This window comes from Harmonia axyridis, chromosome 3 (assembly GCF_914767665.1).
Source record: "Harmonia axyridis chromosome 3, icHarAxyr1.1, whole genome shotgun sequence".
Taxonomy (NCBI): Eukaryota; Metazoa; Arthropoda; class Insecta; order Coleoptera; family Coccinellidae; genus Harmonia; species Harmonia axyridis.
In genome coordinates this window covers 28,881,154-28,899,592 of record NC_059503.1, presented here as the reverse complement: position 1 = coordinate 28,899,592, position 18,439 = coordinate 28,881,154, and the positions used below count along the sequence as shown (strand labels likewise).

Below are 18,439 nucleotides of genomic sequence, written 5' to 3'. Positions count from 1 at the left end.
TGGATGTTTTTCACATTTTTCAAAACAATATTTGAAACACACTCTACACCTCTCCCCCGTTTATTAAAAATTCAATTGAACATGCAAGGTGTTTCGCTTTCAGTGTCATAGTCAGCCATGACTTAAAACTAAAAAACTTGAAAGCTATTTTTTTGAATTAGAGATTTCACTCCTATCAACCCTGTTAACCTGCATACTATTTCTTTCAAATGAAAACCCATTTTTTTCTATTTATCAGGTGAAATTTACACGTGGTAGTCGAAATAAATAGATCGAGATGTCATACAATAAGCTTAGGTATTTGTAGACATCGAAATATTAGTGATTTGTGTCTGCATCATGAAGTTATTCTCGATTGAACATGTCAGCTTAAGAGCCAAATTCTCGTCATTTGAGGAAGGTTTCAATTTTCTGCTTCAATATGGAGAAATCTGCGGCTGAGGCTTATCGTATGCTCCCAAATACCTATGGTGAGGCCGCTATTGGTGTAAGAACGTGCCAAGAGTGGTTTTAATGCTTCAAGAATGGTGATTTTGACTTCGAAGACCAGCAGGGTGGTGAAAGAGAGTAGGTTTTCGAAAATACAGAATTAGGAGTGACGTTACAAGCCATTTCGAAACGCCTGAAAGTCATGGGAATGATTCAGAAACAAGGAAATTGGGTGTCGTACGAGTTGAAGCTGAGAGATGTTGAACGGCGTTTGTTTGCTTGTGAATAACTGCTTGCAAGGCAAAGACGGAAATCATCGCATTGTGACTGGAGACGAAAAATGGGTTCATTGCGATAATTCCAAACGCAGAAAATCATGAGGATATCCCGGTCATGCTTCGACGTCGGTGGCCAAACCGAATATTCTCGGTTCCAAGGTCATGCTCAGTATTTGGCGGCGTAGTGTATTATGAGTTGTTAATACCGACTGAAACAATCACAGGCGATCGATATCGAACGCAGTTAATGCGTTCGAGCCGAGCATTGAATGGCAAACGGTCTCAATATGAAGTGATTTTACATCATGACAATGCTCGACCTCATGTGGCGAAAGTGGTCAAGAGATACTTGGAAACGTTGTTATGGGAAGTCCTACCCTACCCGCCGTATTCTCCAGACGTAACTCCCTCGGACTATGACTTGTGTCGATCAATGGCACACGGCCCGGCTGACCAGCAGTTCCGGTCTTATGAAGAAGTAAAAAATTGGATCGATTCGTGGATCGCTTCAAAATATGACCAGTTTTTTCAACAACGGATTCGTACGCTGCCCGAAAGATGGTAGAAAGTAGTGGCCAGCGATGGACAATACTTTGAATCATAAATGTATAACCAGTTTTCGGAAAAAAAAAACGGCGGAAGAAAAGTTGTTCACCTATGTGTTTTTGTGCAAAATAATAAGGATGTCCGTTCTACAGAAGAAAAAGAAAAGCGGAGTCTTTCGGACGTCACAAGTACCACCTACTATATCAGTCCGCGATTCTTGCGCGATCTTGGATCAGGATAGGATCGAAGCGTCATCGGTGGACGGCCCCAATTCCAAATACGAGTCAGGCGACATTGATCTTGAATCGCGCTCTTTCCGATCAAGTGAGAGTGAACTCTCTCGCGGGCAGTACCCTAGGACGGTACGTGCCGAAAGCGTAAAGGCAGCTCGACCTTATAAGGTTGGCCGTTACCGGTTCGGCGCCTTCGCGAAAAAAGCGAGAAAGAGGAGATCGGCCGATGGAGAAAGCATAGAGGTGCGTCCGGGGCAAAAAACGGCAGGGCGTGTGAACGTCGAACGAGAAAATGGTCAACGAGAGAAGAAGGCACGTGGTTCCATCAGTTGCACCCGTTCTTTAATGCTCGGTTTTGGTTCCGAGATTGTTATAATATGTATGTGCAGTGTGCATAATTTGCAAATGGCACCGTTTATAGGAATTGGAATGCAGTGGCGTACAACTGTACAGGGTGTTCACGAATAACTGAATGAAGAATAAAATATATTTATTTATTATTTAGACATGTAAAAATGTTTTTATTAAGAATCAAATACTAACCTTGTGTAGCCTATTCATTTATGAATGTGTGATGTATGTAATTAATAATTACATGTAATGATTTTGAAATTGGTATTAAAACATGATTATAATACTAGGCGGAAAACTGATTTGAGTGCTGAATAAACAAGTTATACATATACATATACACAAAAATGTTGCACATTTCTTGCAAACAATCTGGAATAAATTACCTAAAGATTTTTAAAGTAGTCACATTGTAGCACAAGAGAAATTTTAAAAATGTTTTTTAGTTAGAAAATGTTATTTCAGTGTGAAAGAGTTCATGAGATATTGATGAACTCCAAAATATTAGATGATGTGTAAGTTAGTTTCAGGGATATTGTTGGGGGTATAGTTCGGTAGTTACAAGTGCTTATATATTTTTATTTTTGCTTGTAACGTGAACTACACATCCGTGGAGGTATAATGGATGAAATAAATAGATATTTTTATTATATATATTCTATTTCTATACCCTATTTACACACATTGTCAAAAGTCTTGGCTCCACTTGGTTTCTTAAGAAAAAACAATTTATGTTCTGGAACTGAGATGAATACTTTCCTCTATTTCAACTTCGATATATTTGATAAAAAATCTTTGTTTGGTACTCTTTGCTTTATGCAGGATGAGACAAAAAAGGAAAAATGGAAAAAATCGAAATTTATCCATTATTTATTTTTAATTATAGTTATTCCACAATTGAATCCAAACTCAATAGTCCGTACTGCCACCTCTTCTTTCAATCGGCTGCCCAATACGCCTAGGCATCCTACGAATCAAGTCATTAATGAAATTTTTAGACATATTGTTCCATTCTTCCTGAAGGGCTAAACTCTCGGCTAAACTCAACTCCTGAAAAGTTGAAGGTGAGTAATCCCATACGTGCTCAATTGTATTCATGTCCGGCAAGTTTGCTGGCCACTTCATTCTCTGGATATGTTTTGAACCCTTCGTGTGTGTTGTGGTTATCATCCTGATAGAGGAAATTATCCCCAAATTCTGTGCGAAGAGGAACAATGATTAATTCAATGATTTTTTCTGCGTAGATAGCAGCAATCATTGTTCGTTCAACGATAATAAGAGGGGTACGGCAACCGAACCTAACGCCAACCCAGCACATTGATGATCCGCCTTGAAACGGCACAATTTTGCAAGACTTTTGACGAAGTGTGTAGATCTTACCGAATGAGTCGAGAGTTCCCTGGGAACTGGCTTTGTTTTATTTGCAATAACAATACAGGTCCATGCATATTCTCTTGGAAAAATCCACATTCTTCCGTTCTTAGTGATATCATTAGTTTATCTTTTATTTGTAATTGAACATCAACTAACTTGTCTAGTGATGAGCGATATTTCACTAATTGTGATTCAATCACTGATATCTCCAAATCACAGGTATTCACAGTTCCCCGCCTTTAACGTACGTGAACGTGATCACATTCACAGTCAACAGCTGTGATATCATATCCTAGTCGGCTAGCGCTAGTACGCGAGACGTACGATCTAATAAGGGCGATTTTCCTATATCACCGTAAGTATTCCCTTACCGAATACTGTGATTAGTGAATCATGAATTCGTCGTGAATCGTCATTGATAGTAAAAAAAAACCCTTGTGACCAGTTCTTCATTTACATTGTGTGTTCTTGGAAGTATTAATAGACGCAAAACTAGCGAACTTTGTCAAACAGGTCGGTGGAAATAATGCGATCTGTAATTTATGCAAAATTAACTTCTGCTTCCTATTTTTCATTAGGGTATTTGTTCTACAACTTTTAAACTTATTTATTCATATGTTCATCATTGATACAAATCAAAAATGGCTTCGAGTTTCATCAATTCCTAAAACCAAAATCTTAGGTAGGTGTATCAAAAATAATTTTGAAACCGTGATCAAATCACGGTTCAAAATCACTGATATTGAAAAATCACAGTCACAATTCACAACGTGATTTTCAAATCACGGAATCGCTCATCACTAAACTTGTCTACACCAATATTAGTTTTATCAACCTGACTTGATGCGCTACATATGAAGATGAGTAAATTCACTAATATTACCCAATATTGACTAGATAAATAACCCGATCTCGGCTCGAGCGCGGGAAAAATAACACCAAGTACGATCCCGATCTTATCGCGGCGTAACAGAATTACACGATAAGAGCTGATCAGCTCCTCGCATCGAGATTCCCGGACGCCTCCGCGTCGTTCTCAAGCCAACGCGATATCGATCGATCTTCGGCGAATTTAATACTTTCGAGCGTCTCGGAAACGGCATACGTCGCGCGATATTCAATAAACCGTTACTTATGGCGTCTAAAACCCTCAGCGAGGAGATTAATCTCGTCGACGGGAAAAAACCTCCTGAAGTGGCCGGAATAACGTCGGACGAGGCGCCCGGAATGTTGCTGCTGCAGCGCCAGCAACTTCTTTGGCTCGGATCCCATCCGGAGTCGGTGTCGATTTGGAAAGATCCGGTGATCTGTGTCAGTACTCAGTGCGGCGTCATTCCTTTTCCTTTGTAGGTTTAGACCAGTTGGCAGAATTGAAAGTAGGAGAGCGCTGACTTTAAATCTGGAGCTTTTGAGCGTTCGTTCATTTAGGTGCTAAGTACTCTCTTGGAAGCTACAGAACTGTGTATAGGTAATGTGGTCCCCGAGGGCGCAATGAGCCCAATAATTAGTTTACCCCCAAAAGATCCTGACTATACGTCAGTGCTTACCCATCTTTTTTTGATGTTATTGAAATTTCTATGATTCTGATAAAGTTATCCAGAATTTTATACGAAGCTTAATTTGATTATTCTATACAAGGTGATTAACGAAAACCGTTGGTTAGAATATTTCAAATAAACACTTAAGTAAATACACGCACAAACCGATTTCTTCTAAATTCATCTCGGGGCGCTCGAAAGGGCGTTATAAGCTCAGTCTTTTCCCGAGAGATGCGTATAAAAAAAAATATATATAAACAGTTGGAATTTTATAGTTAAGCTTTGTTGGGATAGATGGATTCAGATTCTTTCGACATCCAGTTACACCGGAAATTATAATCATAATCAATTTAATTATCGAATTCTACATTGCTCAAATGTATCATTTGAATATTTTTTCCAGAAAATTCCCCTAAAATCTGAAAAAAAAATTCTCAATTTTAGCGTTATACCAATGTGAAAAACTTGTTTCTCCTCCATTAATTGAAAATTCTATTGATAATACCGTATTTCGATTTCAGTATCAAAGTCAGCCATAACAAAAATTTCAAAACTCATTTTTTACAAATGAAAATATTTTTTTTAAGAGTCAGTTGGGGTCTACACCAAAAAATTGTGTATTAGTTAAATACATACTGCGTCTCTAAAATTCTTATTTCCCAGAATATAGGGCAAAATCCGATAAGATATTCAATATTTATCAAAAAAGAATTTAAATAAATTAAAATATGTTCCCAACAGCTCATTCAATGAAGTCACACTAGAAATATCGATCAAAGTTAATGTTTGAACAAGTTGGGCAACTGTATATAAATTAAATTTAAAAAAATTCCCATGTTTCCGAAAAGTTAGGTAATTCTTAATTAATTGAATTCTCTTATACCACCTTCTTGATTGAAGGAAATAAAAATTGTTTTAACAATTGACTCAAATATTTTTTGTCTTTTTTATTTATTCATTACTTAATTTTATATTGCTTGGGGCGTGCACGATTAAAGAGAACCGGTTATGTTCTGTATAGACGTTGTTACTGTGTCCCATCGTCACTTTAGGTACAACCATAGTATGAGGAATAAGAAAATATTTCCTTATACTATGGTACAACAACGTCAATGATTTTCTGCGCTTGGGATTATCGTAATGAACCCATTTTTCGTGTCCAGTCACAATGCGATGCAGAAATCCCTTCCGTCTTTGCCTTGCAAGCAGCTGTTCACAAGCAAACAAATACCGTTCAACATCTCTCGGCTTCAACTCGTACGGCACCCAATTTCCTTGTTTCTGAATCATTCCCATGACTTTCAGGCGTTTTGAAATGGCTTGTTGCATCACTTCCAATGATCCTGCCAATTCTTGTTGCGTTTGACACGAGTCTTGATCAAGTAATGCCTCCAATTCTGTATCTTCAAAAACTTTCTCTCTTCCACCGCCATGCTGTTCTTCGACGTCTAAATCACCGTTCTTCAAACGTTGAAGCCACTCTCGGCACGTTCTTTCATTAATAGCGGCCTCACCATAGTTGTTTGAGAGTATTGGATGAGCCTCAGCCCAGATTTCTTCAAATTTAAGCAGAAAGTTGAAACCTCCCGCAAATTACGAGAATTTGGCTCGTAATCTGACATGTTTAATCGAATATTTCCCTCCTGTCAAAAATTCTATGTATCTGGAGAACAATTATCGAAAATTACAGCGATAATTGCATTGTAGGAAGCGAAACTGCACTGCGATAATTGTTCTGTTCATAGATGCTTAGTTTCTATGCATCTTACACAGTTCGAATCTATGGCAATTCCATTCTAAATCAGTTTGACAGGTAATGTAACAGTTTATTCGGGAAATATTCCCCCGAATTACACTCGTGCATCAAAATGACCGGATAATTTCGCATTCCAGCGTGTTGTCATAAAAACTGCATTCGGTCATTTTCATTTTTGGAGAAAGAGCCCTCCACCTTCGGTGTCGGGCTCTTTCTCCAAAAATGAAAATGAACTCATGCAGTTTTTATGACAACACGCTGTCATGCAAAATTATCGGTAATTTTGATGCACTTGTGCAATTACTTACGAGAATAACTTTATGATGCAGACACAAATCGACCAATATTTCGATGGCGTTTTACAAATATCTAAGCTAATTGTACGACATCTACGATCTATTTATTTCGACTACCACTTATCGCTACAACCATCTATTGCAAAACGGCGATACCAAAGTTGTACTTCAATATACATAAATAAGTATAAACAAGATAATCAAATTCTCAAAACATTTCAACCTGATTTTCACACATATAGGAAATGATCCAAGAAGCGAATATTTTTTAGATCAATTGTGAATTGTTATAAACCCCTTAGTTAGTCCTTAGAACTTTTAAACGCGGGGGCGTTTTTCAGAAGTTCCTGTTAACAGCATCACAATCATTTACTGACAGAGATCATCCATTAGCGTTTCATTGAAGATTTGTCTAAAATGTTTTGTTTCCGCAGCAGAATCAAGATGATGCCGAGAAACTCTTCCCCTATCATAGAGAAGGAAGTCTTTTGTCTGTACAAGGTAAAGATGGAATTAACATCGCCAGAATAAAAAACAGACTAACTGTTAACTCCACTAAGGCATCCATTCAAATCAGAATTAGAATGTTTTTTTTCTTCATTAGTAACGAACGGCTAAAATCGTAACTGAAATTTTCAATGTACTGCTACCCTATTGAGATATAATACTGAAAGGATTCAATTTCAGCTTTTGCAAATTTCAATTTGAATTGGAATTCTAGTTGGAATCTGGGTGATTCTAAAGCAGACCGACCACGTCTGATAATCTGTCTCAATGCATTTCCAATTACGAGCCATAATCGAATTGAATTATGCCAATCTTATTAGATTGGAAAATCATTGCTTTTTTGCATAATCATTTCGTAAAGTCTCCATGATATGAATGAACTCTAATAATGTCAGTTATATGGCAGTTTTGAAATATTCTCGATCGTTTCAAAAGCCGATAATGAGGTATAATTGAATTGTAGCAATTTAATTTATATTTTAGGAATCAATCATTCACATCGCTCAGGAAAATAATTCTTCTAATTTATTATTTTCATGTAAACTTCTTAAAAAGCAAACTTTCAACATTCCCCAAATTAAAAATTCAAAGTTGTTCTCTAAGACTCAGAATAGGCTAAATGACAGTATTGAAGTATCCAAAAATTGGTGACCTCAGGTTTTCATTAACAGGATTTGAAAAAAATCTTCTATTCGATTCAAACTTGCCATTAAAAATAATATTCAATTAAATAAAAGGATGAAATATAGCATTCAATCATGTTACCTGAAACCACAAAAAGAGCTACGTCACTTCCAAGTGTAACCCATTGACTTAACTTAAGTAGTATAACATTTTATTCTATGTCTGATAGGTATAACCCCACCTCGTGTCGCTTTGAAGTTTTATTGTTTTTAATGCTAGCATGACGATTGATTTTTGCATTATTCAATTGTTTTTACTCGTGAAATACTGATAATAAACCAGCATCCCATATATTTTGTTCACTTTCATCGTTCAGCATAGACATAAAATATTTAATGAAAAGTTATGAAAAGATTTACTTAAATGTTAAGTCATAAGCGAACGCCATGATATCTAATAGCGTTTTCGCTTTAGATTCAAATCAGAAAGCAAAAAGTGCTTCAAAACTCGTATTCATTAAAAAATAATAATAGCTGAAATAAGTAATAGTGGACTTATTTCTTCATTACTGGAGGGGATTTCCAAATCTTCCTTCTCGCTTATTATACTCCTCTCAGCTTCAAAGTCCATTTCTCAAGGCTAAAAATCAAATACATATTCGGAAAAAAAACCTATAATATATGAAATCATGAAAATGGATAGGTATATTCTCGGTACTAATTTCTATCTTTAATTGTTTCATAGTAAAAAAAATCGGAGATATTTCCTCATGATTATGAGATAGGACATGAGGAAATTTTTTTATGAAGCCTCAACAAAAAAACGCACGAGACTACAGTTTTTTCCAAAATTTCCAGAATTAAAATTATTATCAACAATGAAAGTATCATAGAAACTCTCAATATAAGTATTTATTAGTGATATTATAATATACTTAGTGATACATAACCACGATCACCTAGGAAAAAGTATTTGTTTTCAATAAATTTACAAAAAGAACACCTGATAAAATTTTCTAGCTTATTTTCAATCAATATCAAGACCAATCGTCTTGAAAAATAAATAAGTCTATCCTTCTATCTCTTTTCTCAAATATCGTTCGTTGCAGAGATACAGGGTGTTGAATATGAAAATTTAAAAGTAATTTTTATTCATAACTTCCGCTATTGAATTTGAAAGAATGTTTGTGTTCAATAGTTACTTCATTTAAAAAAAAAACCATTTTCAGTTGTCAGTGGTGTACAAAATAGCCAACATGGTCACTTTTTTCCCCAATTTTTTACTACTGCTACTGGTAAAATCATGAAAATTATACATTTTCGCATTCTCCATTCAATTTTTAGTGAAAATGTATACTAGTTCGAATCCGGAAAAACTAACCATTTTCAAGATAATTGCCCTTTTATGAGTAGGTGCAAACATAGGTACTAGTATTGAAAAATTTGTTTGGTAGAAATTAATTTTACAGTCAATTAATATTCCGAATAATAACTGGGTATTTCAACCAAAGAAATAATGACACTTTCACATGCATTTTTCACCAAATCTGCTTGCCAAATCAGCTTGATTTGGCTGTCGAGTGCGGAAAAAGCACTTTCCACATGAGTTAGGAACAATATTTTTCCTACTAGCGTAAATGAGACACTTTTCCAGAGAGTTTTCGTCTTGATACCGACGGACATAATAAGAAATAATATTTTCGTGCGCTCAGCCGTTTAGAGAAATATTTGAATTTTATGATTGACGCAACTCTTTAATTTTTGCGTGCGGAAAAACCCTTGCTATTCACCTTCCGCATGCATATGCGTGTGGAAAGTAATACTTTCGAAACGCTAGTAGGAAAATTACTTTAAATTAACATATTCAACACCCTGTATATCCGAAACGCACGCTATTTGAGGAAGAAATATTAGGAAAGTCTTATTAATTTTTCATGGCGAATCTTAATTCAATTTGGCACCATAGTTTCAAGACACTTTGTATTATCGATAGTTTTCGAGTGGTTGAGAAAAATCATTGAAGTTTTGGTGTACACTTCAGAAGTATGGAAATCACCGAAATGATTATACCATGATGCTACATCTCACTGGTGATGAATATTTAGGGCATTAGCAAAGTAATAATAGACCTGTTACATTTGCGTGAACCGTTCGATGCAAGAAAGTAGCAATAAGCGTAACGAATGCATAAGAACGCGGATAAAGCAGACTTATTTCGTAAAGGCATTCTGCAACATCAACTAATTAATTATTAACGATTCACGTCCGCAAGGTAAGTGGCGTAATTAATGCAGACTACATTTTAATAATGAGGTGTGGGTGGTAAAATTATTAACCAGTTTACTTAGAATTTGCTCCGATTTATCACATTATGATATAGGATTTTTTGCGCGACTAGACGTGATGGATTTTCCGAAGATTTTTATTGTTTTTTCAGAGGCGTTATTATTTTCATTCCAGGATGTAATGCAGTTATTGAGGTTGACTTTTTTATATGTTGTTGAACTCGTGATGCTGATCAAATGTCTTCATTGCATCACCGCTCTGTTAGGGCCGAAGAACCTCAACATTTTCGGACTTATTTCAGTTTTTTGCTCATAACTTCTAAACTAAGTAGTTTTCGACCAGAACGTTCAGATTCAAAGTTGTAGGTCATTAAATTCTCTACAATTTTGTATCCACAGACTTTTTCGTAAACCCAATATCAATTGAGATACAGTCGATCAAAATAATAGTCCAGTGACAAAGCAAAAAAAATTGGGGTCTGCTGGAAAAATTTCCGAATTTAATGAAACTTCTACAGGTTGTTTGGGGGTGCTGTGGAATGGTTCTTTCAAGTTATCCAACACGAGGACCCTGTGTGAGAAGGGGCTGAAGAACCTCAACATTTTCGGACTTTTTTCGGTATTTTGCTTATAACTTTCAACTTAATTTTAATTTTCAAAGTTGTAGATAATTGAATTCCGTATAATTCTTTTTTTTTTAACCTTATATCAACCGAGATTCACCCAATCAAAATCAGAGGAATTTTCCCAAAATGTCAAAAATTGGCAAAAAACAAAGGTTTTAACCATGTAACTAACAATTAGCAGCTGTTCTATGGTAATTATAGTAATAATCCATCAAATCGATAAATTGAACATAAGGTGGAGGGGGAGGTAGCTTTGACTAAAAGCCTATGATTATGTAAAGAGTAGATATTTCAATGTTATCGTGGCAAGTTATCACCTTACTCTAAATTCCTATCAACTTATAATTATTTTGAACCTTAATAATCAGATCAACTGGTTAAAATCAATAAATAATAACCAAGAATTGATTGAAAATGATGATTTTATAAACCAGGAAAAAGTCCAAAAATGTTGGGGTTCTTCGGCCCTCCTCAAGTTAGCACAGGGTCCTCGTGTTGGATAACTCGACAGAGTCATCCCACAACACCCCTGAACAATCTGTAGAAGTTTCATCAAGTTCGGAATTTTTTCCAGCAGATCCCACTTTTTTTGCTTTAACTACTGGACTATAAATTTGATCGACCATATTTCAATTGATATTAGGTTCACGAAAAAGTTTGTGAACACGAAATTGTAGAGAATTTAGTGATCTACAACTTTGAACATTAACGTTTTGGTCTAAAACTACTTAGTTTAGAGGTTATTAGCAAAAAACTGAAAAAATTCCGGAAATGTTGAGGTTCTTCGGCCTTCCTCAAGTTAGCACAGGATCCTCGTGTTGGATAACTTGACAACATCCCCGAACAACTTGTAGAAGTTTCATTAAGTTCGGAATTTTTTCCAGCAGACCCACTTTTTTTCTATTTGTCCTGTGCTTTATTAATTTAGCTAATAATTTTTTCGAAGAATGTCAAGTCTCCGATCAATCACTTGAATTATTTTGTCTGAAAAATATCCCTTTTTGCGGTTTCGGAAACTAGCTTGAAAACATACATAACTTCTTGATTTGTTGTATTGCGCGAACTTTTTCGTCGAGCTTCCTAAGACGACACACGTTCGTGCTGGAAAAGTTCCAATCGTGCTGTCATTCGGTCGTTTACAGGCGGGACTAATAGATCGCCTCGTTTAACGCTCGTAATTTTTCATCGAAGTGACAACAATAGCAGCAATTTTGTCGTTAAACGTTAATCGACACGAGCTCATCGCTAATAATAGCTCTTGCAGACCGCTGAAGGTGTTATTCTGCATAATGTCGCATCGTAAGTACTTCAACATAACACCTGTCAATTAATTATTCCCCCAGACTTCTGTGCGCGCAGTGACGAAATATTGAGCGTTTTTATGTATTTTTCTTTTTTCAATGCAAATATACACGCGAATTCGTTACTTAAAACGCCTATGTTTATATTGTGTACCGGCACATAATCTGGGGGGTGTTGAAGGCCACGCCGTTATTCTTGCGATTCATGCATGAACATGAGTTGAGGACTCGGAAAAATAACTTTTTTTATTATCTTATAAATAACCATCGCCTCCAGGAATTACCTATGAGCCAAACTTGCAGAAAATATTGGAATATTATAAATTTTGTTCATAACTCCTGAATTTGAAGTTTGATGGAAATTTCCGATTTATAAATTGGTTTGAGAAATTCGAGAAAAATACTGACTCGGCGACAGTAGATTTTGAGTGCTTCATGCGCCCTTAGAAAGCATAGAACTGTATAAATATACAGGGAGATCCATTTTAAAAGATCCACTGAAATAACTCCTTGCGAAGATCTTGGATCAAATCATTTTTCAGTGGGTCTTTCAAAATCTCCCTGTATATAAAATGTGATTAACCATAACGGCTTTGATGTCGGTTAGTTTGTCTATATGAATATAGATGATAATGCTCAATGTAATATCTTGGGCCGTCAGTTTGAGTTAGTCTTGACTTCAAGTCGATGAAGCTTGTATATAAAATTCACATTTTGAATTTGATATTTGAACTTTATGGCTCTGATGATGAAAAATTGTAAAGAATACAAAAATTTCGAAACGTATCTTTGGATTTGTATGATATTAATATTATTGTTAAGTCTACAGAAATTCATGATTTTTAAGTGTTCTTCCATATTTGTTGCAATGCTCATTTCCTAAGAACTAATGTGTTATTTTGAGCGAAAATGGTTTGCTTTGTTTAAATCGTGCAAAAAATTTTGATATCCGTTTGATTTCCATATACTTTTGAATTGATGTCAATAAATTTTTAACTATTATTTCTGTACACTTCTTGTCATATTGGTTGGCTTCAAATTTCTTTTCGAAATCGATCGCACAAATGTGCGACTTCAAGCAAACCTTCGTATCTTGTACTTCACACAACATACTTATTGTGATTGTAAGCGTGCATATAGTTGTTTCAATATTTCCAACAAAAAAAAAAGAAATATGCTGTACCTTTGTCCAATATGCAATGTCTAGCTTTATTGGAATATTCAAATTTTGATTTTATAAATGATATAAATATATCAGATTTAATTTAAAAACAATGATAGATAAAACTGAAAAGAAGAAGATAAGACATTAGATACGTTTTCCACCGTTGAGTAAATATTGACTCTCGTCATGTACCGTTATTTATGAAGTGAATTTTTTAGTTCTATCAACTTTGAAGGCGAGATTTATTCTAAACGTTTTCAGCCATCAGTATGGGCTATTTCTCATCTTCAAAGTCGATGAAACTTGAATGTAAAATTCACTCATAAATGTGATATTTGAACTGCATAGCTCTTATGATAAAAAATTGAAAAAAAAGGGATATTTTGAAACGTAATGTGGTATTTGTATTCATTTGATTTAATTATTGTTGTAAAGTTTACAGAAATCGTTAAAAACCTTCCTACTTCGGGGTATTGTAAGCATGTATGTATCCCATTTTGGGTGAGACAGTCAGGTTTCTCGCTTGTTATTTAAGATAGAGCCTTGCGGTTTTCACGTTCCTGTCCTACTTTTTCGTGAAACTCAAGTTGGTCTAATCAGATTTTGCATAACTGTTTCCGTTCAAGAGATACAGGGCGATTTTGGAAATTAATACTTTTCGGACCCCTCCTTTATTTCCGAAGTTATTAGAAATAATGCTCAGCTAAAAACTACGTCTGAATCAGAATTTTGCGTAGAATTCAGTGGCGTACTCAATTTTTTTTTTCGGTGTATGGTTTTGAAGATTCAACACAAACCTATATTTTTTTTAATGGAACATGTATATCATCACTTCGTTGAATTTGTTATTTTTTTCCCTTCAAAATGAAGTATGATACTATGTAGATAGGATGTTCAGAAATGTTAACAAACCACTAAAACATCAAATAATTATGATTTTTTGTTAATGGGCAATGGATTTCCCATATAAAAAAAGAATCAATAATAATAACAATAATTCATAGCGATGACAGCTAGATCAGATTGGTTTTTTTCTCTCCAATGCCTACTTGATAAAACAATGCTCCCAAATGCATAGTAGCCATAATAACAACAAGGATGTTTGTATCAACAATGACCTACTACTTTTAAAAATTAAAAGTAATAATCCTCTTATTGAAACTTGGGAAATTCATGGCCCAGTCACAAAAAAATCATTATTTGATGTTTTAGTGTTTTTTTAACATTTCTGAACATCCTACCTACATAATGTCATACATCATTCAGAAGGGGAAAACATTACGATTTCAACAAAGTAATGATATACATGGTGTTCCATTAAAAAAAAATATAGGTTTGTGTTGAATCTTCGAAACCATACATCGAAAAAAAAATTGAGTACGCCACTGGATTTTACGCAAAATTCTGATTCAGACGTAGTTTTTAGCTGAGCATTATTTCTAATAACTTCGGAGATAAAGGAGAGGTTCGAGAAGTATCAATTTTCATAATCGCCCTGTATCTTTTGAACGGAAACAGTTATGCAAAATCTGATTAGACCAATTTGAGTTTCACGAAAAAGTAGGACAGGAACGTGAAAACCGTAAGGCTCTATATTAAATAACAAGCGAGAAAACTGGCTGTCTCACCCAAAATGGGATGCACTGTACATAAATGCTTCAAAGGTGACTTTGTTATGGTAATTTCTAGCTTTATTGAAATAAAAAAAGATTTCTATAAATATTAAATATTATCATATAAAATTATATAATAGATTTCATTCTGAAACGATGATAGATAAGACGATATATGCGATTCTCACCAATGAGTAAATATTGACCCTCATATACATACTTATCAGATACGACCAGTGTTAAACTGTGCTCATGCATAGAAAGTTCATTCATATTTCCGTCGGAAGTCGAAAATTTCGAAAACGATCAAAATAACATTTCAAAACGGGTTCGTCGACTTTCCCTCGCGTCTTGGACATCTTCACCGACCGTCCTCGTACATCTATCCATTTATTCCATTCAGTATTAACATCGGTGACTTAACAAGTTATCAAATCGTTGACGCGTCTGCCTACGTTACTTCGCGTATCGAAAAACGCGACCACAAGTACATACTCTATTTTTTATCTATTGTTCGACTCGTGTCGAAGTCGCGTCGTATTTGCATATCGCCTTATCAGTATCGTCAAAGTAGCCGCTATCGGTCGTTGTGGCCCCTTTCGTCGTTTGTTATGTTTGCATCGTGCCCCGTTAGGATAGGTGAAGATTTCGACTCGGACTCGGACTTCAGGAACACGGCCGCCGAGTGTTCCAGACCTTTGTCGCATAGAAGATTAGTCAAGTTTCTGGTGAGTGATGGCGTCTGAGGTGTCATCGAAGGGGAAGCATGTAACGATCGTACCTCGTATATAGACTCGTTGTATTCGGATGTTTATGGAATCTTTACTGCGACAATTAATTCAAGGTTTTTTTGGGATATCTCGCATAGGCGTAGGATCGTATGGATAATAATTTACACATTATTAGCTGAACTTTCCATGCTTTTTGATTGAATAATGAAGATTTAATCGCAGTTTTGTCTTGAAATTTCTCCCTAGAATATAAGAAAATGTTTGAGTGCTTCCTCAGTGATATTGTGTAAGGTAATTGTCATGACTTCATTAATATGACGTCAGAAATAGGGATTCACGGCTTGGCTTGATATTCAAGCTACTTGGCTCAAGTTGAAGTAGCTTGAGCTTGACTTGAAATCGACTCAAGTTCAAGTCAAGCAGTATTTTTTCAATGTTAAGTCAAGTACTTGATAATTATAAATACTTGAGTTGGCATGGAAAAACTACTACTTGACTTGAACTAGAGTTGATTTCAAGTCAAGCTCAAGCTACTTGAGCTTGAGCCAAATAGCTTGAATTCCAAGCCAGAAGCATTTGAGAACTCACCGAATCATGCACCAATTGCTATTTTGGAGAACACATAACTCTTTATAGGTTTATATGTGGTTTTGATGTAATAGACGCATGAATGAACGTACGCTCAAAAGCCCCTTAACATTTTGATGATTCTCCCGGCACCATATTATGCAGGAGGTTTGAAATTGTTATTCTTTGAATGCATACAAAAATTCAGTTAAATATGTTTTCAGTGAAATATTAGGTCTTTTCTCGCTATTCTACTAAAGTTTTTCATAGTTATGATGACCTATCAACACGATCAATTTCGCTTGAATCCTGACATGATTATTCTATATACAGGCTGTTCCACCATTGACGAAATGCTTCATTACGCTTAAGCGCTGAAATTTTCGATTTTTTTTCGACGCAGTATCATTTGGCTTCATTGAAGCTACATTCTCAAAAGATTTCGAAATACACAGAGTGTGCCAGTCCAAATCAACAAGCATATATTTTACGGCACACCCTGTTTCTTATGGAATTTTCCTATTGCATGGATTGAAAGAAACCAAGTTTGTTCAAAATTCCATATGCTTAAAACCGTTTTACCGTTTTTCGTCTTTGGAAAAACCTCGAAATGAATTAATTTATTTGAATCATTTGTTATTCTTCAAATACATGCAAAATTTCAAGTGGTCATTAAAATACATTTTAAGTTTTTTTCTCTATTCTGAATTTTTATAGTTCTATTGATCCAATCAACATGAAATTTCTCAAGTATCTTGACGTGATTAATGTGTATTAACATTTGAAAATCTCAACTTAATTGAATTGTTGATAAAGGAAAGATTGGGTATTACTTTTCCAATATTTTCTTGAATATTATATGGTCTCTATCATGTAATCAGCTTGAAATTGACGATTCAAATCAACGCCCAAAATTACAACTATTTTGTGTTCAAGCAAATATTGGATACCTTTTTAGAAATTATCAGAAACACAAAATTTCAAACGGCCATATTTTTGGAACCCTCAATCAGATTTTGCTCATTAACGAACTCAACTGTGACTTTCGATATCCGAACTTTCCCCGAAAATTTCAATTTTCTAGGTCCTTCCATTCGAAAGTTATCGTGTATTTTTTGGTCGGACGGACAGAATCGAATTTGAGGACGGATTCTTCATCAGTGAGTTGAACTTATGGTTCATTCCCAGCTGAAAATTATAAAAATACAGACATAATGAAATGATTAAGCGATCGTTTCATCGTAAATACGATTACTCCCTAAAATCCTGAAATCTGCTATTGAGTTTCTTAATGATTACTTTATAATGTCTCTTTTCCACCTTTTCCGTGTGATTCAGCTATTATCCGAACGTTCGAAGAACCAAATGCATGAAAAATGGGGAGGATCCCATCTTATATTCAAGTCTGGTTCAATGTTCTTTGCCATTATTTCTGAGAAAACACTCCCAACTATTTTCTAATTATGGAAATTGACTATTGAATTGAAATAAGTTGTCTGTTAATAATGTTGAAAATATGGAAGTAATGAGATCAGATTATGTATTTAAGATATCTTGGTATTACAATGGAGCCTCACCTCAAATCCGATTTTGGTTATCTGAGATCTGTACTTGACATTGCTCGATCACTACACAACCTAGTTTCTGTTTATATAATTGTATATATCATTTTATGGAAGTTGATAATGCTGCAGAGACTGTAGCAGTCCAGCCAAATTTCCTGATATATTCTTTTAACTTTGATCAAAAGATCATGCTGTATGAAGCATCTCTTCGTTAAAAACTCATTACATATCTGTTTTAATTGTTCAGTTTTTTATCATGATGAGTTTGCCTATATATGTCCATCTTTTAACCTTTATACGGCTCTCTCCAGATTTAATAATTTCAAAGTACCTTTTTTCTGATAAACAATTCACATGAAAAAATTTCATTGGTTGAAGTTAAATATGCAATGATACTTAGGCGCTCACTCATCCACATACAAGGTTCTGTTCATTGAACTTGAATTTATTGATAGTTGAGGTTCTTACCTCTTCCGGAAACATATTAATAATGGGTATGGCATTGTAAATGAAAGATTTGCGGAACAAAGCAATTCAATGTGGAATAAGACACCGACCCCTGAATCTGGCATCCATATCAGTCTAGTTAATCTCTTCTCTCACGAGCTTATTACAGGCCACAAGACAGTTTGGTTGGACGTTTTTTCAACTATTC

At 35.1% G+C, this 18,439-nt stretch overlaps 1 protein-coding gene across 19 annotated transcripts in view; it reads left to right on the top strand.

The window, feature by feature from the left end:
• The window catches only part of LOC123676572 (mitogen-activated protein kinase-binding protein 1), a 127,763-nt gene that overhangs the window by 56,202 nt on the left and 53,122 nt on the right, over positions 1 to 18,439 (top strand). For 2 of the 19 annotated variants that reach the window (XM_045612553.1, XM_045612555.1), the window contains one exon: positions 7,239 to 7,302. The exons of 14 other annotated variants lie outside the window; for them this stretch is intronic. In XM_045612553.1, coding sequence (XP_045468509.1) covers positions 7,246 to 7,302 — 57 coding nt within the window. In that variant the 5' untranslated portion in view covers positions 7,239 to 7,245. Of the gene's footprint in view, positions 1 to 7,235; positions 7,303 to 15,517; positions 15,650 to 18,439 lie in introns of those variants that run through there. 3 more of the 19 variants (XM_045612552.1, XM_045612554.1, XM_045612548.1) reach the window with 2 other exon arrangements.